This window comes from Moschus berezovskii, chromosome 22 (genome assembly GCF_049115385.1).
Source record: "Moschus berezovskii isolate FMDL1 chromosome 22, NW_MosBer_1.0, whole genome shotgun sequence".
Lineage (NCBI taxonomy): Eukaryota > Metazoa > Chordata > Mammalia > Artiodactyla > Moschidae > Moschus > Moschus berezovskii.
In genome coordinates, this window is record NC_142481.1 from 53,816,546 (window position 1) to 53,841,618 (window position 25,073).

A 25,073-nucleotide genomic window follows, 5' to 3' on the forward strand; every position below is an offset into this window, starting at 1 on the left:
CCTGACCAGGGATTGACTCCGGGCCACAGCAGTAAAAACTCAGAATCCTGACCACGAGGCCACCAAGAAAGTCCCCAGTGGTCCCCAGTTGAGGTCGTGACTTCCTGAGGTCAGGGACCATTGTGTGTGAGGCTGGCAAGCTGTGCTCGCCACCCTGCCCCTAGCCTCACACAGTGCCTGGCACAGAGGACTCACGGAATACACTTCTGATGGGGGGTGCTGGTGAATGCACGAGTTCAGCCCATGTGAATATCTATATAGCACAACTTTAACATTCTGTGCTGTTTCCCATCAGCGTGTAGACTGAGCCATACTCTGGTGGCTTCTCCACCTTCCAGGAGGCAGAATTTCCTTTAATTTCCAGAAGAGTGATTTTAAAACTAAAAAAAAGGAAAAACAAAATAACCTATCCTTACAACCATAACAGATTGTATTTAACTTTATCACATATGATATTTATGTATATATGTATGCTATAAAACTAGGAAGAGGAACTTTCTAATAAACCACTGATTTGTGGAAAGAATGAATGGCTGAATGCACTCTGGAAGGCAACAGTCTAACGTTATGATATGCAATATATACATTCAGGTAAGACAGGTTGAAAAAGATACTTCTCATAAATTCCTATCTTCTCAGATCTGGGCAGATCGACAGCAAAATAAAATGCTGTCAATACTGGGAAAACTGATATTCAGCCTGTAACTGAAATAGATTTTAGTTTGGAAACAAATGAATATAATAAAATAAACTCTGGATGATTTTGTTAAAGCCCTCTTAGAAGAATGAACCCATACAGAACTTGTGCTGTGGAATATTTTCTTTCTTGTGTTTAAGTTCTCAGTAAACGTTGAGCCTGTTTTTACTCTAACAATTCCTTTATGTATTATTTAATAATGCTGACTTTTTTTCCTTTTTTTTTGCTTGACTGGCAGGGTAGTAGATTTAGGGCTTTCTGGAGTTTATGTAGATTCATTTGTTTACTTGAGAAAGGAATTTAACTCCAGCCCTCTGGGCTCTCTGTGCACACCAGTAAAATGACACACCGTAGGGTCCCTCACGACTCTGTGCTACTGTGGGGCCTGGATTTTTCACCAGCAGCAGTATTCTTTGCCACAGTGAGGCTGGCCTGAGATCTGCAATCAGCCTTGAGCAGCCTCCCTCGTGTCTAAAACCACGGGCTGGATGAAATTCTCTCTAAAGCCCCTTTGAGCACTATCACTGTCTACCTTTCCGACTGCCTCTGTTGCTCCCCATCCAACATTTATAATTTATTCACTCATTCACCTGTTGTTTGGTTATGTGCCAAGGCTGGATGCTGGGGCCAGAGCAGGGAGCAAAAGGGACAAAGTTCTTTTTTTCATGGAGCTTATGTTCTAACTGGGGGAGAGTGACAGTAAGCGAATAAATAACTTAGTTGTACAGCACTTCAGAATGTGAATATTATACACTATTGGTATAAAATATGTACATATTAGGATGTACACATATTAGAAAAGAATAGAATATGTAACAGGATATTCCATAGCATATGATGGTTTACAGGTAACACTGAATATGATACGAAACTGCAATTATATTTAATAGTATATTAGAAGCTGAGACGCAACACGCAGCAATGAGGATTTACCGCATGAATAATAGTTTCACCTCCAGCTAAACTTTTGATGTGATCCCTGTGTTGAGTCCTAGAGGCAGTGATGGAGAAGACATGGCCCTAAATAGGAAAGCATCCTAGCAGTATCAGGGAGATACAGAAGGAATACATGACTCAGAGGCAATGTGGTAAGACTGAGCTGGCAGACGCACAGCATGTGTAACAGCGAGGAGGGGGAAGCAGCAAGCTGCCTAAGGGATTTATAACTTGGGGACTCACAAAGAGGGTAAATCGGAGCTTTCCAGGCATGAAAGAAGAGAAAGGCATTCCAGGGAGAAGGGATGTGCAGTGGCATGGAGGCATCCTAAAGCCTAGCAGGTTGGGGGGATAACTGGAACTTCAGCGTGGTCTGAGTTGGAGGTAGGTGGGGACCAAGTGGATTGTGTTTGAAACCATCCAGGCTAAGGCCCGGTGCTCTTCTTCCTAACACTGTTCAGCACAAAATGGTTTCCAGGTGCAGTGTGGGCGCGGGTATTTCATCTCCTTCGGGTTGCTCTTGGCTTTCTGTTTGTGAACTCTTGCATTTTCACTCTGCAAGCTGCATTTTGAGGTGCAGTAATATTACATTCATAGAGTTAAAAACACTGATGTTGTACAGCTCTGTGGCAGCTGCTCGTGGTGTGAGGATATTGTCTTTGAGCAGAAGCAGATGGAGAAATCTTCAGTGGCCCCCGTGCCATAGAGTGGCTCCGTGGTGAGACTCTGCCAGCTGTAGTAAAAAACTGCTTTTATTGCCACTGAGTTGCTGCTGACCCTCTGAGCGTAACCAGAGGGTTTGCAAAGGCACAGGATTTGCATAGAGGTTCACACAGGAGAGATGGGGATCAACACATCATGAATATAATCATGAAGGAGTGATTAATGCAATAAATCATCTGGCTGTCTGGTCTACCTTTACAGGAGGCTTGAAGAACCAGCCACATGGTAGGTTACATTTTTTTCACTTTTACAAATCCAGGTGTTTTGACATCACAAACACAGTGTATAATCGACTTGGGCATTTTCAACAATGCAAGATTTCTCATCCTGCTGTCACTGAACAATTAAATCCGGGAGAGCACACACCACCTCCCTTTTCTTTAGCTGGAAGAATCTTGTTTGGATGATGGCTTCTATTTATAGAGCACTGCTTATATTTGAACAAACATTTCCCTTCACTCTCTTTTAGTCAACAAATTCAGCTGTAGACCTGCTGTTTCAAGTGCCTCTAAAATTTGAACACTAGGAGATTTAGTTGATGATTTCATGTGTTTTTTTACAACATTGGTGCAGGAGAAGAAAGCAGTAAACTCACCCCTTCCTAGTGAAGATAAATGGGGACGTGGGTATTGGCTGTTTTGCAACTAACCCTTCTTCAGCTATGAGATGGCAAGTTGGGAATGAGATTTGCCATCGAGGGCTCTGGAGTTCCTTGGACAAGATGTTGGACCTGCACAGAGGTGGACCAGGGACTGATGTCATCAGGAGTGAGGTGACTGTTTGCACAGTTGGGGACTGGTGGCATCATGTTGTGAAGTCACACTGTTCTATTCTCTCCAAATATTCCATTTCTGTATGTGTTGGGAGGCCCCCAGCTGCCACACAAAGCACGGGACAAAGATCCTAGTAATGTATGTTTGGTTTTATTTAAAACTTCAGCCACACATAAAACTGTCAGATATGTTATTTCACAGCGTCACAGCAAAATGTATCACATATTTCCCCATAATAGCTATAAAAAGCTTCATGGGAAGAGGGAGTCCAGACTATTTGAAATAACATTTAATCATCTTTAAAGATTTATCTGGTTGTTAAAATGTCTTGGACTCCACCTTCTAGAAAAGTCACTTGAGTCAGATAATTGAAATGGGTTCGATGTTCTAAGAAATATGTAATTGACTTTCTGGATTAATCTCTGTTGAGCAAGCAGAATGTGTAATTATGTGGTCAATGTTTAGTCATAGCCACCTCTGAATTTAAAAGGCTCTCCTAAGGGAAACAAACTCTTACAGAAGTAGGAGTTTTTTCATCACTCAGTCATGTCTGACTCTTTGTGACCCCATGGACTATAGCCCACCAGGTTCCTCTGTCCATGGGATTTCCCAGGCAAGAATACTGGAGTGGGTTGCCATTTCCTTCTCCAGGGGATCTTCCTGATCCAGGGATAAGACCTGTGACTCCTGTGTCTCCTGCATTGGCAGGCAGATTCTTTACCACTAGTGCCACCAGGGATGCCTGGAAGTAAGAGAGTTTTATTTAAAGCACGCAAATATATTGCATGGAATCCTGGGGGAGTGGATAAATATATTCACTTCAATTAGATTTTTGGTAAAAGATGACACAAAAATGTACATTTACTAGCTTTATACCTGGGGCCATCAAACTACCAAGAACAAATGAAAAGATCTAGAAGAGTTCAGAAAACTCAGATATTCATATCAATTCAAGAGTGAAGGAACAGGAAAGCGTGCTGCTGCTGCTGCTGCTGCTAAGTCGCTTCAGTCATGTCCAACTCTGTGCGACCCCATAGACAGCAGCCCACCAGGCTCCGCCGTCCCTGGGATTCTCCAGGCAAGAACACTGGAGTGGGTTGCCATTTCCTTCTCCAATGCGTGAAAGTGAAAAGTGAAAGTGAAGTCGCTCAGTCGTGTCTGACTAGTAGCGACCCCATGGACTGTAGCCCACCAGGCTCCTGTGTCCATGGGATTTTCTAGGCAAGAGTACTGGAGTGGCTTGCCATTGTCTTCTCCACAGGAAAGCATAGACTGCCCCTAATGGTGTAGTTCAGTTTCCTCTGTGTTAGAGTCGTTTCTTGGTTATCAGTATCAAGGAGGAGACACAAAGTTTTTAATCTTTTCAGTAAAATGAATTGATTATGAAGCGAAGGGGTAGGAGATGGGGTGAGTACTGTCAAAACATTTAATTCTATTTATTCGACCCATGTCTTTAATGAATATATTATGATGTTTTGTGCTACAATGGATTCCATATACATTGCATCTACTGCCTTTCCCTAATAATCCAGAGTGAAAGGCTAATCCACATTTTTCTCTGTTTACAGTGACTGGGGCAAGTTTCTTCTAGACCACCCCTCAAATCTAGGATAGCTCAAGCATACGGACTTTACTACACACCTTCTCCCCTCAACCTATCTGAAAGCACTAGAGAGCTACCAAGGCAGCCGGAACTTGAGAATCAAGGATCCTGCTGTGAAGGGACGTTAACTGAAGTAAAGCCAATACTTTATGGAGCTTTTACTCTCAAGGCCGAGTAAGAGTATAAGGGCACAGGGATAAGAGGCTAAGAATCTGAGTAGAAAGTGCTGCTATGAGACCAGAAGGCTGAGCAGAGCTTTCAACAGTCTCATGGGGCTGACAAGGCCACTGAAATTCAGGGTGTCCAAGGTGGAAAAGCCTTGTAAAAAGTATCGATATTTCAGTTAGAATTCCAGAGAGGCTGTACTTAAGAGTAAGAAAAACCATGATAGCCCTCACACAAGACTGAAACTCAACGATGAACTAACTCAATCCTAGACTGGTTTAAAGTCATCCTTTCCTACTCTTGTTGGTTTACAGAAAGCAAAAATGATAAAGTTAAGGAATAGTGTACATTGATGTGATCCTGATATCTTGCTTCAGATATTTTATTTAGAGGAAAAATTAAATTTCTAACATGATAAATAAAATAGTTCCTTGATTAATAAACTAACAAATGAAGAGCAGTGAGTCAAAATGAACACACTGGTAGAGATTTACATTTCTTGTAATTTACCTGCAATACCAACATACAAAAATATTTTTTAAAAAATAATTTATTTATTTTAATTGGAGGCTAATTACTTTACAATATTGCAGTGGTTTTGGCCATACATTGACATGAATCAGCCACGGGTGTACATGTGTCCCCATCCCATCCCTCAGGGTTGTCCCAGTGCACTGGCTTTGAGTCCCCTGCTTCATGCACCAAACTTGGACTGGTGATCTACTTCACATACGATAATGTACATATTTCAATGCTATTCTCTCAAATCATCCCACCCTCACCTTCTCCCACAGAATCCAAAAGTCTGTTCTTCACATCTGTGTCTCTTTTCTGTCCCGCATATAGGGTCATCGTTACCATCTTTCTAAATTCCATATATATGTGTTAATATACTGTATTGGTGTTTTTCTTTCTGACTTACTTCACTCTGTATAATAGGCTCCAGTTTCATTCACCTCATTAGAACTGATTCAAATGCATTCTTTTTAATAGCTGAGTAGCTCTGATGCTGAGAGGGATTGGGGGCAGGAGGAGAAGGGGATAACAGAGAATGAGATGGCTGGATGGCATCACCGACTCGATGAACATGAGTGAACTCATGTCCCAGTGAACTCCGGGAGTTGATGATGGACAGGGAGGCCTGGCATGCTGTGATTAGTGGGATCGCAAAGAGTCGGACACGACTGAGTGACTGAACTGAACTGAACTGAATACTCCATTATGTTCATGTACCACAGCTTTCTTATCCATTCATCTGCCAATGGAAATCTAGGTTGCTTCCATGTCCTAGCTATTGTAAACAGTGCTGCGATGAACACTGGGGTACACGTGTCTCTTTCAATTCTTGTTTCTTTGGTGTATATGCCCAGCAGTGGGATTGCTGGGTCATATGGCAGTTCTGTTTCCAGTTTTATAAGGAATCTCCACACTGTTCTCCATAGTGGCTGTACTAGTTTGCATTCCCACCAACAGTGTAAGAGGGTTCCATTTTCTCCACACCCTCTCCAGCATTTATTGCTTGTAGACTTTTGGATAGCAGCCATTCTGACCAGTGTGAAATGGTACCTCACTGTGGTTTTGATTTGCATTTTTCTGATTAGGAGTGATGTTGAGCATCTTTTCATGTGTTTGTTAGTCATCTGTATGTCTTCTTTGGAGAAATGTCTGTTTAGTTCTTTGGCCCATTTTTTGATTGGGTCATTTATTTTTCTGGTATTGAGCTACATGAACTGCTTGTATATTTTTTGAGATTCTTTGTCAGTTGCTTCATTTGCTATTATTTTCTGCCATTCTGAAGGCTGTCTTTTCACCTTGCTTATAGTTATGCAGAAGCTTTTAAGTTTAATTATATCCCATCTGTTTATTTTTGCTTTTATTTCCATTACTCTGGGAGGTGGGTCATAGAGGATTCTGCTGTGATTTATGTCAGAGAGTGTTTTGCCTATGTTTTCCTCTAGAACTTTTATAGTTTCTGGTCTTACATTTAGATCTTTAATCCATCTTGAGTTTATGTTTGTGTATGGTATTAGAAATTGTTCTAGTTTCATTCTTGTACAGGTGGTTGACCAGTTTTCCTAGCACGACTTGTTAAAGAGATTGTCTTTTCTCCATTGTATACTCTTGCCTCCTTTGTCAAAGATAAGGTGTCCATAGGTGCTTGGATTTATCTCTGGGCTTTCTATTTTGTTCCATTGATCTATATTTCTGTCCCTGTGCCAGTATCATACTGTCTTGATGACTGTAGCTTTGTAGTATAGTCTGAAGTCAGGCAGGTTGATTCCTCCAGTTTCATTCTTCTTTCTCAAGATTGCTTTGGCTATTCGAGGTTTTTTGTATTTCCATACAAATTTTTGAAATTATTTGTCCTAGTTCTGTGAAAAACACTGTTGATAGCTTGTTAGGGATTGCATTGAATCTATAGATTGCTTTGGAGTATCTATAGATACTCATTTTCACTATATTGATTCTTTTGATCCATGAACATGGTATATTTCTCCATCTATTTGTGTCATCTTTGATTTCTTTCATCAGTGTTTTAGTTTTCTATATATAGGTCTTTTGTTTGTTTAGGTAGATTTATTCCTAAGTATTTTATTTTCTTTATCGTAATGGTGAATGGAATTGTCTCCTTAATTTCGCATTCTGTTTTCTCATTGTTAGTGTATAGGAATGCAAGGGGAGACGCGAGAGACGCCCGGCTCCCGGCGGCGCAGACGCGAGAGACGCCCGGCTCCCGGCGGCGCAGACGCGAGAGACGCCCGGCTCCCGGCGGCGCAGACGCGAGAGACGCCCGGCTCCCGGCGCAACCGACCACGTGCAGAATCGTGGCTGAGAGGAGCTGCCCCGCACCCAGGGTTAGGGCGGTGGCCGAGAGGAGCTGTACCACGTCCAGGAGGCGGTGGCTGCTTGGGCACCGGAGGGCCGAGAGGAGCTGATCCACATTCAAAGCAGGAGGGGCAGCCTTGAGGAAATACCCCTCGTCCGAGGTAAGGTACAGCGGCTGCGCCTTGCTGGAGCAGCTGGGAAGAGGTACTCCACGATCAAGTGGAATATAAGAATCCAGTGTTCTGGGGAGGAAGGAACAAGATGGCGGAGGGATAAGACGGCGAGACCACTTTCTTCCCCACAAATTCATCAAAAGAACATTTGAATGCGGAGTAAAGTCCACAAAACAACTTCTGAATACTGGCAGAGGACATCAGGCTCCCAGAAAAGCAGCCATTGTCTTCTAAAGGAAAGAGAAGAAATCAAGCTCCACCCACCAGAACACTGACACATGCCTCCCTAACCAGGGAACCCGGACAAGTCACCCGTCCAACCCCACACACAGCGAAGAAACTACATAATAAAGAGAACTCCACAAAATGCAAGAAGAGGGAAAGGCCACCCCAAGCAAAGCAATATAAGCAAGATGAAGAGGCAGAGAAATACCCAGCAAGTAAAGGAACAAGATAATTGCCCACCAACACAAACAAAAGAAGAAGATATAGGGAATCTACCTGATAAAGAATTTCAAATTTTGATGGTGAAAATGATTCAAAATCTTGAAAGCAAAATGGAGTTACAGATAAATAACCTGGAGAAAAGGATTGAGAAGATGGAAGAAAGATTTAATAAGGACGTAGAAGAAATAAAAAAGAGTCAATATACAATGAATAATGCAATAGATGAGATCAGAAACACTCTGGAGGGAACAAACAATAGAATAACAGAGGCAGAAGACAGGATTAGCGAACTAGAAGATAAAATTGTAGAAATAAATGAAACAGAGAGGAAAAAAGAAAAACGAATTAAAAGAAATGAGGACAATATTAGAGACCTCTGGGACAATGTTAAACGCTCCAACATTCGAATCATAGGAGTCCCAGAAGAAGAAGACAAAAAGAAAGACCATGAGAGAATACTTGAGGAGATAATAGTTGAAAACTTCCCTAAAATAGGGAAAGAAATAATCACCCAAGTCCAAGAAACCCAGAGAGTCCCCAACAGGATAAACCCAAGGCGAAATACTCCAAGACACATATTAATCAAATTAACAAAGATCAAACACAAAGAACAAATATTAAAAGCAGCAAGGGAAAAGCAGCAAATAACACATAAGGGGATTCCCATAAGGATAACAGCTGATCTTTCAACAGAAACTCTTCAGGCCAGAAGGGAGTGGCAAGACATACTTAAAGTGATGAAAGAAAATACCCTACAGCCCAGATTACTATACCCAGCAAGGATCTCATTCAAATATGAAGGAGAAATCAAAAGCTTTACAGACAAGCAAAAGCTGAGGGAATTCAGCATCACCAAACCAGCTCTCCAACAAATGCTAAAGGATCTTCTATAGACAGGATACACAGAAAGAGTGTATAAACTAGAACCCAAAGCAATAAAGAAAATGGCTACGGGATCGTACTTATCAATAATTACCTTAAACGTAAATGGGTTGAAATTTTCAAAAAGGCTAGGAAACAATTCTCATAGCCATCAATAGTTCAGTGTTGAGTTCATGAATAGTTTTTAAAGTTTGGGACAAACTGTAGTATTTGCTATTTGAAGTACTATTTGTAATTGGCATATTACGATGTAACATTGGTCTTCATTTCCATCTTAAAACGCCTAAAAATGCCTAACAGCTTTTTAGATTTGTGAATTTTAGTTGAAATGTATTTTACGATGTTACTAAACCTGCAGAAATATTGAAATATTTCAGAGAACTTATTCACTGTACATTTAATTTATTTTATTTATAAAAGTTATGAACTGTAGAAAGTTTTACTTGTTGGGTCAAATGCTTGTTGCTTCAAGTGCTTGTTGCATTTGAAGTGCTAGTTACAAGAAAATCAAATACCTTCAATGTATAAATGCTATTAAGTTTTTAAAGGACTCTGGAGTATAAGTCAGTTTGTTTAAAGAAATTTAGTCTATTCAACCTGAATCAGCTCTGTCAAACATTAATTAAAAGCCTCATTTTAAAAAAATAAATAAATAAATAAATAATGGTGGTGGGAGGGAGGGTTGGGAAGCTGGCTGGAGGTGGAGGTGGTGAAGTTTATAAATCTAATTAAAAATGAAGTTGCATTTCCATTTTCCAAATCCACCCATCCACCAGCGTACTGTGTCACTAGACATTATGTACGATTTTACTTTGCGACAGAAACCATTACATTTAAAAATTCATTACAGCAAGGTGAGTTAGACACATGATGGATGCAGCTTTAATTCTGCCATATATTATTACAGTTAAAATGTAAATGATGAAAAATATTTTGTGCTTATCAGCATTTATGTGGAAATGTGTTTTACAGTGATATATGATGTTATATTTCTATTATTGTGATAAAAAAAAAAGCAATACAAAAAGACGAAGTGTTTATTAAAACATGAAAAAAAAAAGAAATAAATGGTTTTGCAGCACTGAAGAGATTATAGAAAGTAAATAAGCTAGATCAGACCTGTTTTATGTAGTAATTTTATAGTTTATTTTAATTATTTCAGTTGTAAAATATTGTTATACTGTTAATTAGTTCTGATTGTTCATATTAAACTATTGTAATGCAAAAAAATAAATAAATAATTAAAAAAAAAAAGGAATGCAAGGGATTTCTCTGTGTACATTGATGTTATCCTGACATCTTGCTTCAGATATTTCATTTAGAGGAAAAAGTAAAGTTCTAATGTGATAAATAAAATAGCTCCTTGATTAATAAATTTACAAATGAAGAGGCAGTGAGTCAAAATGAACACACTGGTAGAGATTTAAATTTCTTGTGATTTACCTGCAATACCAACATACAAAAATTTTAAACTGCCTCAAAACAAGGATGTGGGTGACATGATTACAAGTGTAATCAGTTTAAAGATTGGTCTTTATACAAGAACATTTGACACTGCAGATATATATATATATATATATATATATATATATCTTATGATAGAAACTTGATAGAGATGTTCTTATATATAACCACAATTCTTCAGTTTCACATGAGTTTTCCAATAATGTAGTAAAGGTGAAAAAATATTTCTAAACTCTCAACAATACGAGGAAGCTTCTATCAACCCTGCTAGAGAAAAGACTAGATTTATTGTTCCCCTTCTGTAGAAAATGTCTTTACATAACTATTACGTAAAGAAGAGACCACGGAGTTTACAGTTAAATGTGTAAGAGGAAAAAGTATACAGAGTGAAGTAAGCCAGAAAGAAAAACACCAATACAGTATACTAACACATATATATGGAATTTAGAAAGATGCAAATGATAACCCTGTATATGAGACAGCAAAAGAGACAAAGATGTATAGAACAGTCTTTGGGACTCTGTGGGAGAGGGTGAGGGTGGGATGATTTGGGAGAATGGCATGGAAACACGTATGTTGTCATATGTGAAACGAATCACTAGTTCAGGGTCGATGCATGTTATAGGATGCTTGGGGCTGGCATGTGGGGATGACCCAGAGGGAGGATAAAGGGAGGAGGGAGGTGGGAGGGGGGTTCAGGAAGGGGAACTTATGTAAACCTGGGGTGAATTCATGTCAATGTATGGCAAAACTAACCAATATAATATTGTAAAATAATTTGCCTCCAATAAAAAATAAATTAATTAAAAAAACAATTAAAAAAAGTATTATGGGGTGAATTAGGCAGCTAATTAATAAATAATTAATACAATATTTTTATTATGAAAGCCAGTATTGTAAAGAAAAGATAAGACCCCTGAAGCATAGAAATCTTTCAAGGCCTGACACTGACTTTGATGAGCTGCAGACTGGACCCCAGTACCCTCTTGAAAACTTATTGCAAGTATCTGCTGGTGACTCAGTTTCAACTTGCTGACTCCCAGCTTATGCCACTTATCTTTACCCCTTTATGAAAACTGAATCATTTACTCATTTCTCAGTTTCCAGAAAAACAGGGACTTTTTCCTTTTTTTTTACACCATTTTTATTACAGGTATTGTACTGTTATAGTTTGAACATTAAAATATTTACCTTAAAAAGAATTCATCAAGTAGACCAAAAAAAATTCCTAAGTTATTAAGTCTTCATTACTAATTTCCATTTTAAGGTAAAACTTGAAAATCAATTGATAGAATAAATGAATGAAAACATTTAAAAATCTTGTAATTATTTGCAAATACATTCTTTTAAAATTAATAGTGATTTAATTAATCTCCCAATCCTGGGGTTTATGTGAAAATATTTGTTGAACATTAACTATGCTATAAGGAACAAATAACACATTTTTTTTCTTAAATTTATAGAGAGAAATGGACAAATCCTTTTGCTCTAAATGGGACTGAGATTCTCAAGCATAATTCAGACTCTGGGTTTCGAAAGTTTACCTATATTTCCTAAAGTAATTTCCAAATACCTAATCTAGAAAAGCCACAGCAAACAGGTAAATATTAACAGTTAAAGCCACATGTAAAAACTACTAGGAAAATTCACAGAAGACTCTTCATAGGGAGACGAGTGCTTCTAACCCAAAATTTCATGAAAATCAATGACTAAGATTGATTTCATATATCAGTAACAATTTACAGCCCTTGGTTCCTCACACCGAAGGACACCGTTCTCAAGTTAAAATTATCTTCAGGAAACATTTCAGCAGGTACTGGATTGTTGAGTGCCTACTGGGAATGCAACAGAGAATAAAAGAGGTGTGGGCTTCACTTTTCAGCAAGCTTACAGTCAGCGTGAATACTCACAGGGGAACAAATGATCTCAGTATGCACTATTTGCTGTTTAAAATAACTTTAAGAATACAACATCTCCTTCCTCGGTCGGTACCAACCTCTATATTATCAGGGGCTGCAACCTGCCAACTAAAGGTAGCTGGAGTCGTGTCTCAATCTTCCTTACAGATAAAGAAGGCTGAGGAGACTCAAGTAGATGTCATTCGACTTTCTGGGGAATTTCTTTAGATGATGTTTTACTTAGGTGACAGGTTCTCCTTTGCCTTTCTCATTTTCTGCTTCATGGACATGATGGCTGGCACTGCAGTGACCCTACTGTACCATGACGCCGCTTTGGGGAAGGTAGAGAAGAAAGGTTAAGAGGAACACAGTCAATTGACAATATCGTGGTCTTGCCACGTTGGCCTGGGACTGTCGACCCAGAGACTTTATGTGACAGAAACCACACCTCTATCTCATTTAACACCGCACTATTTGCAGTCTGTAATTTTCGGCCAGCTGAAACTCCTCTTTTAAACAGATCAAAAAATTCATTTTTCTGGAGATGAAAGATCATATAAAGTAGAAATTTAAACAAAGACAACAATCATCTATTAATATTTATATGAATTTCCTAAGAAATGTCCTTGTATATGAAGAAACTTACATAAAACAACATCTTCTTGGACAGGTTTCTAGATACTTGCAACCTCGAATGACCACCGTTTCCATTCTGGGATGACTGAGCCCTGACCTTTATCTCTAAAAATTATTTCAGCTACAGGATCACAGGTCCCTGTTACTTTCCTTTCTGAGTTCATCCTGTTCAACTTCTTCTACACCCGAGACCATCTTTGGACTGAGTCCCCATCGCTTCTCCACCTAACAGGCTTCTCTTGGATGTCTTTGCTTTTTCCCACAGTGATGAGTTTTGCAATTTCTGTCCTCTCTCCTTCAGAATCACTTCTCCCTTAATCATGGGAGGGTCTTAATCACGTATTTTGAAGTGTTTGAGCAGGTTCGTAGATCACTTTAAAGGAAAATAGCAGCTTTTCAACATGGGGGAAGACAGCCCTTTAGATAAGAGTTTTGGTTGACCTTCTGAATTTTAGAAATGATGTCATTTATCATACCATCACCTTGCTCACTGCTGCCATCCTACTCACCACCACCTTCCTCACCGTCTTCCTCATGACTGCCTTTACCCCACTCTCCTCACTGCCACCTTCTAAATTACCACCACATCCTCATCACCAACACTCTAGAGAACACGGGGTCACAAGAACTAGTGCTTGTCACCGTCAGCTCATTTAACATTCACAGGAACTCAGTGAGGTGGGCTTTATGATCAGCCCCATTAACAGGTGACAAAATGAGAACACGGATGGTGAACACGCTCAGATCACATGGCTTACAGGTGGGGTTTGAATCCCTTTCTGGTCTAGAGCGCACCCCATCACATCTCTGTTTTTACTGCCTCTAGTGTTCTGGCGTCCACAATGTATGAACCCCCCACTCAATGACAAAGAAAAACATTGCCTTCCTGGAACACGCTAGGTAATTTAGTTGTGAATTTGGTTTGCCCAACATTGGCAAAGACTTTTTTGGGCATCTAACATCTAAGAGAGAGAATGTGAAGTACTAGCTTCCCATTTTTCTCATTTTGTTACTTGTATCTCCATACAAGTTGTGATGTCAGCTCTGCCCCATGGGAATCTCAAGCTCATTATCCAATGTCCATTTGAAGAGAGTTCTGTGCGTTTGCCAATATTCACAGGTGAATATATTACGCTACTCAAGGTCTCTTACTGTACTTCAGATCTATGTTAAATCTTTCCTTAAATTCAGTTGTAATAACAACTGTACAAAAAAGATCTTCACGACCAAGACAGTCACGATAACGTGATCACTGACCTAGAGCCAGACATCTTGGAATGTGAAGTCAAGTGGGCCTTAGAGAGCATCACTATGAACAAAGCTAGTGGAGGTGATGCAATTCCAGTTGAGCTATTTCAAATCCTGAAAGATGATGCTGTGAAAGTGCTGCATTCAATATGCCAGCAAATTTGGAAAACTCAGCAGTGGCCACAGGACTGGAAAGGGTCAGTCTTCATTCCAATTCCAAAGAAAGGCAATGCCAAAGAATGCTCAAACTACCGCACAATTGCACTCATCTCACATGCTAGTAAAGTCACGCTCAAAATTCTCCAAGCCAGGCTTCAGCAATACGTGAACCGTGAACTCCCAGATGTTCAAGCAGGTTTTAGAAAAGGCAGAGGCACCAGAGATCAAATTGCCAACATCCGCTGGATCATGGAGAAAGCAAGAGAGTTCCAGAAAAACATCTATTTCTGCTTCATTGACTATGCCAAAGCCTCTGACTTTGTGGATCACAATAAACTGTGGAAAATTCTGAAAGAGATGGGAATACCAGACCGCCTGACCTGCCTCTTGAGAAACCTGTATGCAGGTCAGGAAGCAACAGTGAGAACTGGACATGGAACAACAGACTGGTTCCAAATAGGAAAAGGAGTACGCCAAGGCTGTATATTGTCACCTTGCTTATTTAACTTCTACGCAGAGTACATCATGAGGAACGCTGGGCTGGAAGAAGCACAAGCTGGAATCAAGATTGCCGGGAGAAATATCAATAATCTCAGATATGCAGATGACACCACCCTTATGGCAGAAAGTGAAGAGGAACTCAAAAGCCTCTTAATGAAAGTGAAAGAGGAGAGTGAAAAGGTTGGCTTGAAGCTCAACAGTCAGAAAACAAAGATCATGGCATCTGGTCCCATCACTTCATGGGAAATAGATGGAAAAACAGTGGAAACAGTGGCAGACTTTATTTTTTTGGGCTCCGAAATCACTGCAGATGCTGATTGCAGCCATGAAATTAAAAGACGCTTACTCCTTGGAAGGAAAGTTATGACCAACCTTGATAGTATATTAAAAAGCAGAGACATTACTTTGCCAACAAAGGTCCATCTAGTCAAGGCTATGGTTTTTCCTGTGGTCATGTATGGATGTGAGAGTTGTACTGTGAAGAAAGCTGATCGCCGAAGAATTGATGCTTTTGAATTGTGGTGTTGGAGAAGACTCTTGAGAGTCCTTTGAACTGCAAGGAGATCTAACCAGTCCATTCTAAAGGAGATCAATCCTGGGTGTTCATTGGAAGGACTGATGCTAAAGCTGAAACTGCAATACTTTGGGTACCTCATGCGACGAGTTGACTCACTGGAAAAGACTCTGATGCTAGGAAAGGTTGGGGGCGGGAGGAGAAGGGGACGACAGAGAATGAGATGGCTGGATGGCATCACCGACTCTGTGGACATGAGTTTGAGTGAACTCCGGGAGTTGGTGATGGACAGGGAGGCCTGGCGTGCTGTGATTCATGGGGTCGCGGAGAATCGGACACGACTGAGCGACTGAAGTGAACTGAACTGAACAACAATATCAACAACAAGAGCCTCTCACAGTATTTAGCCCATAGCTAGGAATACAATCTGAGCTCAATTCAGCATCCACTGAAATAACTAATTAATATCACCCTTTTGGTAGCATGGATAGGTTTTATTATTTCAGATTGGGGTTATCCAGTTTCTAGTGTCAATACTATGTCTATATTGACCATTCCACACTGCCTTGAGTTATTCTTTTTAAAGAGGTTTCTGAGAAATTTTGCAGATCAACCAATATCTCCCATTGACTATCTCAGGAACAGCAGCTCAGTGAGACATGATGAGGTGGTCCAGGAAGAATTATCCCCAGGCCAAATACGCCTGAGGAACCTCCCCCAGACCATACCTACCCCTTAGAGAAACACAAAGCATTTTAAAGGTACCCAGAAGCCCCATAGTAAAAGAAGCCCTTCACACCATTCCTCTCAGTGCTCTCCAGATTTCTTTGACCCTGAAATCTCCCTCCACCTTCCCCTCTACAATGATACAACTTGTGGAACTAATTTCTTGGAGCATAGTTTGAGAAACATGGGAATAATATGCAATCTATATTAGCAGTTACAGAAGCACTATGGGAGCGATATAATGGACCACATCAGCTACGTGGACTTTGCTGTTTTGAGGTTAGAATCCTGAGTGTCCAAGGTGCCACTGGACAAGGGGGAGATTTCCACCTCCTGGATGAGTCAGGCAGGGCTGCTGATGTGCAGAGGTCACTGGGGAGCCAGGGGCCTGAGAAGGGTCATTGGGGGTGGCCCTGGGACACGTGCGAGAGGGGTGCACAATCCAGACATGGGTCTCTTCTCTGAGTGCCTGGGAGGGTAGGAAGCATCAACAGTGGGCAAGGAAGTGCAGCGTTGGGGCTGAGAGCCTGGTTCACAGGGCATGGTGCTCTCATCCTACTTCTGCTACTTGTTCTGCCTAAGACCTTGGAGACCCAGGTTCTCTGAGCTTTAAATAAGCTCTCTGACTGCTTAAAAAATGTGGCTCATGAAGCCAACCTCACACGATCAATTGAGGGAATGGATCACAGGTGGAGAGCCCTGAGGTGGTGGTGGTGGTGGTGGATACACAGGAAAGGTTTGGCAAACGGGGGGCTGCCATGACATTCTGTGCTCTTGGTCAGTAAGAGGGGTGTTAAGTCCTTGGCTCTGGTCCTGACCCCCAGAGACACCAAGACCGTCCCATTGCCTTCAGATGTGTGGAGCCAATGACTTCTTAGTCTGGACACATGCAGCAGCTGGATCCGGGCTTGCATACTCAGTCTGACCTCAAACACTATTCCATTGGAATAGATGGGAAACAACCACGATTCACAATCATAAAAGCACAGGAGCTGCAAATAAATAACGGCTCTCTCAGACGAGCTAACTTGGTTGTTATTTATAAGCTCCTGAGCCGCCCAGTTATTGCCAAGAAAATCTGCTTTACCTTCTTGCTGCTGTTCCGTCTGGCCCCTCAATCTGTACTTGCTGAAAAAATAGTTATTGTTATGCTAAAACCACAATAGGACTTGCATAATTCAGCACTAAATAACACCGATAAAACTATGAAATGGCACTTTGACGTTAAAAGTTATTTTCTTATGGACTTTAACAAGATTCAATGCTTTTGAATCATAATGCTCTGGTATTTTCCACTTAAAAAAAAAAAGATAAAAATGTAGAAAACTATTCTGGCAAAACACCATCTTCTCTCCACAAAGGAGAGCTTTGATGTTGCAAATAGGGAGCCAGCAGGGCTGTGGTTCAGGGAATTAATGTTAATCAGCAATCATGGCCATGACCGCGAGGGGTGCTCAGCAGGGGTTTACCTCTTTTTTGGTGAACTTTGGTGAGTGATCGTTTTTGTCATCGATCATGATTGTCGCTGTGGCCGTTCCTGTTAATCCAACATCCAGTCCTGCCATATCTTGAGCCTCAATGATCAGTTCATACTTGGGATTTTCCAGCGTCTACGAGGCAAAAACACAGCAGAGAGGACGGCATTTAGACTGGAGTCACTGCTCGGGACAGGTGGCTGGACTGTGCTTGGCTGACGCTGTGTGGCCCCTCCCTCAGGGCAGGCACCTGAGAAGGGCAACACTCCACCTCGGGCAGCACTCACCTGTGGTGGACAAACGTACCTTTGGAGTCTCTCCAAGCAGGACAGTCCTTATACATGGACTGGAGTTGGCTGTGGGGATGGAATCTATTTTCTGTCCTTGTTGAAGGGGGCATGTGATACATTCCAGAATGTTCCAAGTCCAGGGTTTGGGGACACATTGCACATTTTATGTTTATACCAATTATATGTCATTTCACAGTGGCCTCATGGAACTGATCTGGGAATAAGGTTAAGTCTGATGATGCGATTAGGACAAAGATAACAGCCTTAGGAACTGAACAATCTGGACCAGGCATCAGATCACTCTGCTTTTCAGAAACCAGTGTCATTCTTTTCAACGAGCTTGTTAAGTCGCATTTATTGTTCCCATTTTACAAGTGAGAAAACACCAACTGAGGTAGAGTCATTTATACTTCCTTCATGCCACTGTGAGTTGTTTTAGTCTTTTATGTCATGTGAAATTTGAAAGATGTTTTTTAATCCAGTCGTGATCTGATAAATTTAACACAAAAGCAATACTGCAGTGCTATCCCTCAATACATATGTCTTTCATTTAAATATTTGACAGATATTTTCTACCATGTTTAAACACTTCAGTTGATTCAGGGCTCAGTGGGGAGTTGGGTGTGATCAGCTCCAACAGGAAGAATGCCTGAGATGTGGGACTATGCTGGCTCCTGACTGCACCTCTCCCCTGGATTCTGTAACACACCCTGGGGTTTATTCAGGAGGTTCTTTTTGGCCCTGAAGTCAGCCAGAATCGATTCTGAGGTTGCTTGCAATTAAAGAAAACTGCGGTGAAGACAGTTTTACTTGTCTACCCAATCCTATTTCTTTTGACTGCGGGGCGGCTTCCCAGGGGTGCTAGTAGTAAAGAACCTGGCTGCCAGTGAAGGAGATATAAGACACTTGGGTTCGATCCCTGAGTCAGAAAGATCCCCTGGAGAAGGAAATGGAAACCCACTCCAGTATTCTTGCCTGGAGAATCCCACGGACAGACAAGCCTGGCGGGATATGGTCCACAGGGTTGCAATGAATAAGACAAGATGGAAATGACTTAGCACGCACATACAGCTGGACCTTATGAACTGTGTGACCGATTCCGGCCAATGGAATGTGGGCAGAAGTGATGGACTAATCTGGCCCCTAAAGCTCCAGCATAATCCTCTGTGTTTTCTATTCCCCAGAAGGAAGAAGCCTGGATCTCCACGTGACTGTGGTGCAGAGACCCTTCACTGACACGCTGTAGGCTGGAGTGTGAACAAGAGACAAGCCTTTGCTCAGAGTGAAGGCGAGTTTATTACAGTGCCTGTCCTCCCCTGACTAATTTGAAGGCTATGTTTCCCGTTTGACCTTATTTTGATGCCCATTTACCATCTCCCTAAGTGGATGACAAAGTTTTCAAGGGCAAAGACCATGCCTTTGACCCTGACACCCAGCCTGTATGCAGCACACAAGCGGGCCAACTTACTTTCATTATTGATAATGATGATATACTACTGTTTCCCTGAACTAAATTATATCTCAAAGGTCTGAGCATATCAGTGGCATTTCCAAACCAGAGCCATTTATTCTCAGGGAATGGCTCATCCTTTGGGGAACTCTAGCTCAAGGAGATAGGATTTTATTTGGACCAAGAGAAGCACTGTGTCAAAACAGGGAGAATTAAATTGGCTGCTCTGATTTTATTTTAAGCTATCTGATCTGTAAGACATATCTGAGATTCAAGCTGCTCTCCTGGTTTGAATTCTGCACTCATGCATTTCTATTGCATTTGCCATCTCCTCCTGGGTGTTGACTCCAGTTAATATATATCCTAGAAACAAAAGGAAGATGGTGTGTCTGCAAGAAAAAGCCTCGGGTGTATCTCCGCAGCCACGGGCTCTGGGTTCACCGACCACACTGATTTGAAAACCAAACATTTTATCTTGAAAAAAAAAAAAGAATCAAACTGTGTCATTAAATATGGCATATAATCAATCACCGGACCCTTGATGTTTTACACAGCTACCTCGACTGCCATACGAGTAAGCATTTAATGGAACATTTATCACTAATAACAAGCATAATAGTAGCTGTGGGGGAAAATCAACGAGTAAATGTTACATGGAGGAAGGTTTGGCCATTAACCCACCTGGTGCCCCCTCCTTCTCTCGCTTCAACTTGAGCCACCCTCCACACCTCCTTTCATACTTTGTCCAGACTGGATTTTCTTCTACTATACCCTACTTTTTCTTACTTTTCACCTTTCTACCCCCTCTTTCTCCTCTCAGTGAATTCATGCTCATTTCTGATGGTCATTCTTCATTGCACTGATGCTCCATGAAGGTAGGGACCTCATTGCATAACGGGGAGCTGACAACTTAGGGAGGAGCAATCAGCATTTGGCCAGTGACTGTTACCTTGGCTCCACCTCTTAGAAGCTGAGTGAACCTGGTCAAGTTGCTTACATTCTCCTCGTCTGAGTTTCCTCACCTGTTCAAGTGGGGAGAATAATAATACTTCTAGGATAAGTGAGGATGAAAACAGGTAATATAAAGTGCTGAGCAAAGAGCCTGGAGTGTGTACGTGGATGCTGTTATTATGTAGTAGTATCTTTGGAAAGTCTTCTAAGGCTGTGGCAAGAAGCTGAGGGAGGCCTACAAGAACAGATAGCAGGAATGGAGAGCTGCCAACAACTACTGGATGGGCCTGGAATGGATCTTTCCCCAGGCACACCTGATGAGACTGAAATTCTGGACTAACATGTGGATGGCAGCTTTGTGAGAGTCCAGAAAGCAGAAGACACAGCTAAGCCACTTCCAGACTCCTGAACACAGAAACTGGGAGATAGTAAGTATCTATTGTTTTAAGTTACTACATTTTGGAGTAATTTGTTATGCTGCAATAAATAACAAATACAGTTTTTCTCCAGCAGTACGATATCAAGCCTGAATATACATTGGAAGGACTGATGCTGAAGCTGAAGCTCCGATACTTTGGCTACCTGATGTGAAGAGCTGAGTCACTGGAAAAGACTCTGATGCTGGGAAAAATTGAAGGCAGGAGGAGAAGGGGATGACAGAGGATGAGATGGTTGGATAGTATTGCCGACTCAATGGACATGAGTTTGAGCAAACTCTGGGAGATGGTGAAGGACAGGGAAGCCTGGTGTGCTGCAGTCTATTGGGTCACAAGGAGTTGGACACAACTTAGCGACTGAACAAAACAAAAATCACATCTGTAATATTCTTGTTTATTGATTACTTGTTTATTGGCTATGTTGACTCTGATCACTTGAGTTCCATGAGGCAGGGACCTTGGCTTGTTTAAAGTTTTATCTCCCAGCTACTAACTCAGTGCCTGGCACATTGTTGTTATGTACTAATTAATCAATTATAGTTGCATTTTTATAAAACAATGAATTACAAAGAGTGGTGTGTCCATAAGTGTTTAGCAGCATATGCTCCTGACTTGCAGCTTTGTGCGTTGTGGTGGTTTAAATACTCTTAACCCTGACTGCTTTCAAGGTACCAACATGACGTCATTGAGTGCACAGCTGGAAAGTGAAATACACAGTAGGTTCCTGTTGACTTGGTTCTAGCTTATAAACGGTGCTTGAAGGGTCAAGGAAATCTGTAGCAGTCTTTTTCAATAGATCCCTTTGCTGTCTAACATTAAAGGTATTGTTAATGAGAAATATTAACATGAGATTTATAGCAAGGATATAGTGCAGTTCATTAACTTATTTACTCATTGGTTTTGCCCGGAGAAGCTGAGCAAAGCAAGACTCCTTGCAGTATGGCACCTGAACAGAGACTGCACTCTTCTCCAGGTTAGCTGCACCTGACACCTGGTCTATAAATACTGCAGACAGATGTCTGAGTGCATTATATGGAGCAGAATGAGTTTCTGTCTGTCTGGGGTTTGATTTACCCACTCTGACCATGTAAGACTGGGGCCAGGCAGTCCATAAATCCAGCAGGACCATTCATCCCTTTGTGAACGCTGCCCTCTTCTTACCACAGGTGGGGAGGGACATTCCTCCACCTTCCTAGCCAACAGGGCGAGTCGGGTTTGACTTGTGTTTGTCTTTAGGCCTCCTTTCACTTTGTTGCTTGACACTAATGTGAACATTCATGTACGTGGCTGTCACCTGCTGTTTTCTTGCCGGCTGGGGTCTGGTGGGTAAGGAGAAGGCAGAGCTCATTTCCCCAGATTTACTGGTTGCTGACAGATCCAGCAGGGTGGGGAAGCAGCAGGGGATGTAAACACTGCCTCTTAGACACACACAGCTGGAATAACCTAAGTGATAGATTTCGGGTTGAGGGACACCAAAATCAAATAAAACATTTCCAGGTGAAATGGACCTCTTCTGATGTTACTGATGAGTTACGGTAAATAAAATGCTAAAGGCATTCATAACATACCTGGAAAAATCACCCCCTTCAGACTCAAGGCAGCAAATATTTGACATTCAGGTTGATCCATGGAAACATTTATATAGTGTCTACTAGGTTCCAATATGGAGAAGGCAATGGCACCCCACTCCAGTACTCTTGCCTGGAAAATCCCATGGACAGAGGAGCCTGGTAGGCTGTGGTCCATGGGGTCGCTAGGAGTCGGACATGACTGGGCGACTTCACTTTCACTTTTCACTTTCATGCATTGGAGAAGGAAATGGCGACCCACTCCGGTGTTCTTGCCTGGAGAATCCCAGGGATGGGGGAGCCTGGTGGGCTGCCGTCTATGGGGTCGCACAGAGTTGGACATGACTGAAGTGACTTAGCAGCAGCAGCAGCAGATTCCAATAACTGGTGAATGATACAGACCCTTCTCTCAGTGCATTTTTAGATAAATAAACAAAAAGCAAGTATATCAGTATGATGAGATAAGTGTTATGAAAGTGTAGCAATTAAGGTCTGTGAGAAGGGAGCCAGGATGTGGGGTGCTCAGGAAGGCTGTATGAATGTCATTTAATTTACCAAATATTTATTAAGTACTTGGAGAAGGAAATGGCAACCCACTCCAGTAGTCTTTCCTGGAAAATTCCATGAATGGAGGAGCCTGGTAAGCTATACTCCATGGGGTTGCAAAGAGTCAGATATGACTGAGTGACTTCTCTTTCTTTTTCTTTCTATTAAGTACTGGATACACATTAGGCACTGCACTAGAGAGTAGCAACAAGTAAAGGGAGACAAATCTGGTGCTAAGAAATTCCGCGATGATTTCAGTAGATTTGAGGAGAAGAGATGGGAGTAGGAAGAGTGCTGTGGTTATTGCCAAGGAAAGGCCACTTAGCCCAGACACTTGTGGGGGATGAAGGGATGGCTCTGAAGAGGAGAATCTCCTACTGTGGGATAAGAAATGGGGTCATGATGTGGAAGTGAATTTCTGTGGAAGAAGATGAGAGACTGTTAATCCTAAAACACTCTTAAATTCAACCGTTTCATAAGGACTGAAGGCTGATTCTGAATCTGTTCAGAACACCCTGGGAACAAGAAGTATAAAGTATATTCTCTACTTTCAAGGAACCCATAGCTTGGTTGGAGGTTAAATATGTGAACTGGCTCCACAAGGCAATAGGCAGGGTGTGCGGAATGCGTGGTCCATAGGTTCAGATGTGAACATTACAGCTGGGAGGGATACTGTGGTTTTTACGTGGCTTCAGGTCAATGCAGGCTGGAGCTGGGCTTTGAAGGAGTCTGTGAGGGCAGAGAATTCAGAGAGGGAAGAGGAGCTTGAGAACCAGCAGGGAGGTCCAGATAACACAGGGCCACTGGAGTGGCTGGAGTCAAGGTCTGTGATGCAGAGACATGAACTATTGTTTCTTGAAAAGATCTCAGACATCACCTGGTTTATCCCACCTTCAAGGACTCCCAGCCTGGAACGTCCAGAAACATGTGGCTAGGTTGGGGTGGATCTGAGCACGTGTAAGTAGAGACCCCTAAAAGTTGCAGTAAAAGAAAATATAAGTGTTCTTTCTCTATGGTTTTTATGTAGTTTTCTGTTTACTATATTATATATATATAGTATACTCTCTCTTACTATGTGTGTATATATATATATTTATAGTATATATATATAGTGTATATATATATATAGTGTGTGTATACACACACACACACACACACAGTGTTCACTATATTAACCTGTTTTTTTCTAATATTTTGGTCCTGAATTGCCATGGCAACATTATGCCTGGTACCCAGTAGGTGCTTAAGAGAGACTGTCTCCATCGGTGCTTCTGGAACTTGCTTTGCTTGTATCAGAAGCTCCTGGTGGCTACATTAAAACACAGATTTTCAGCCCACTTATGGTGCTTATAATTGAGGAGGTCCAGATTGGGGCCCAAGGATGTGCCTTTCCAGAAAGCTTCTAGGAAATGCTGCTGCTGCTGACCTGAGGTCCACACTTAGATTAGCATCGTTCTGAATGAACACCTAATGAAATGCAGGTCAACATGTACCCTTATTTCAACTTAAAACTCACTTGTTTATGATGTAATTTAAGCAAAAAATAGAGACTGACGTTTCTTTCTCTCTGCAAAATTTTCCTTTTTTTTTCCCTTTCTGGAAAAAAATGTACTCCGCATGAGACACTAAACACCACTATGGCTGCTCCTCGAGCCTGTTTTGTCTTCCAGAGGAGAAGGCGATACAGAAACAGGAGAGACGGAGGTTTGAAGAAGCAGGTGGCACACTGCTGGGCTTAAACATGGAGAGATGGAGGAGGGGCCACGGGCTAAGGAATGCGGGGGGCCTCTAGAAGGTGGGAAAGGCAAGGTGATAAATTTTTACCCAGAGCTCCCGGAAGGAATCAGGGCCCCCGACACTTTAATTTCACCCCAGTGAAACTCATTTTGTACTTCTGACTTCCAGAACCGTGAGATAATAAATGTGTGCTGTTTGAGCCACAGACTTTGTGGTCTTGCTACGGCAGCCACAGGGAATGGACGTGG

At 41.7% G+C, this 25,073-nt stretch overlaps 1 protein-coding gene across 1 annotated transcript in view; it reads right to left on the reverse strand.

Moving 5' to 3' along the window:
* Nucleotides 1-25,073, reverse strand: part of CDH13 (cadherin 13) — a 1,084,595-nt gene that overhangs the window by 132,061 nt on the left and 927,461 nt on the right. The window contains exon 8 of the mRNA XM_055413053.2: nt 17,841-17,981. Within this exon, the coding sequence (XP_055269028.2) occupies nt 17,841-17,981 (141 nt within the window). The remainder of the gene's footprint in view (nt 1-17,840; nt 17,982-25,073) is intronic.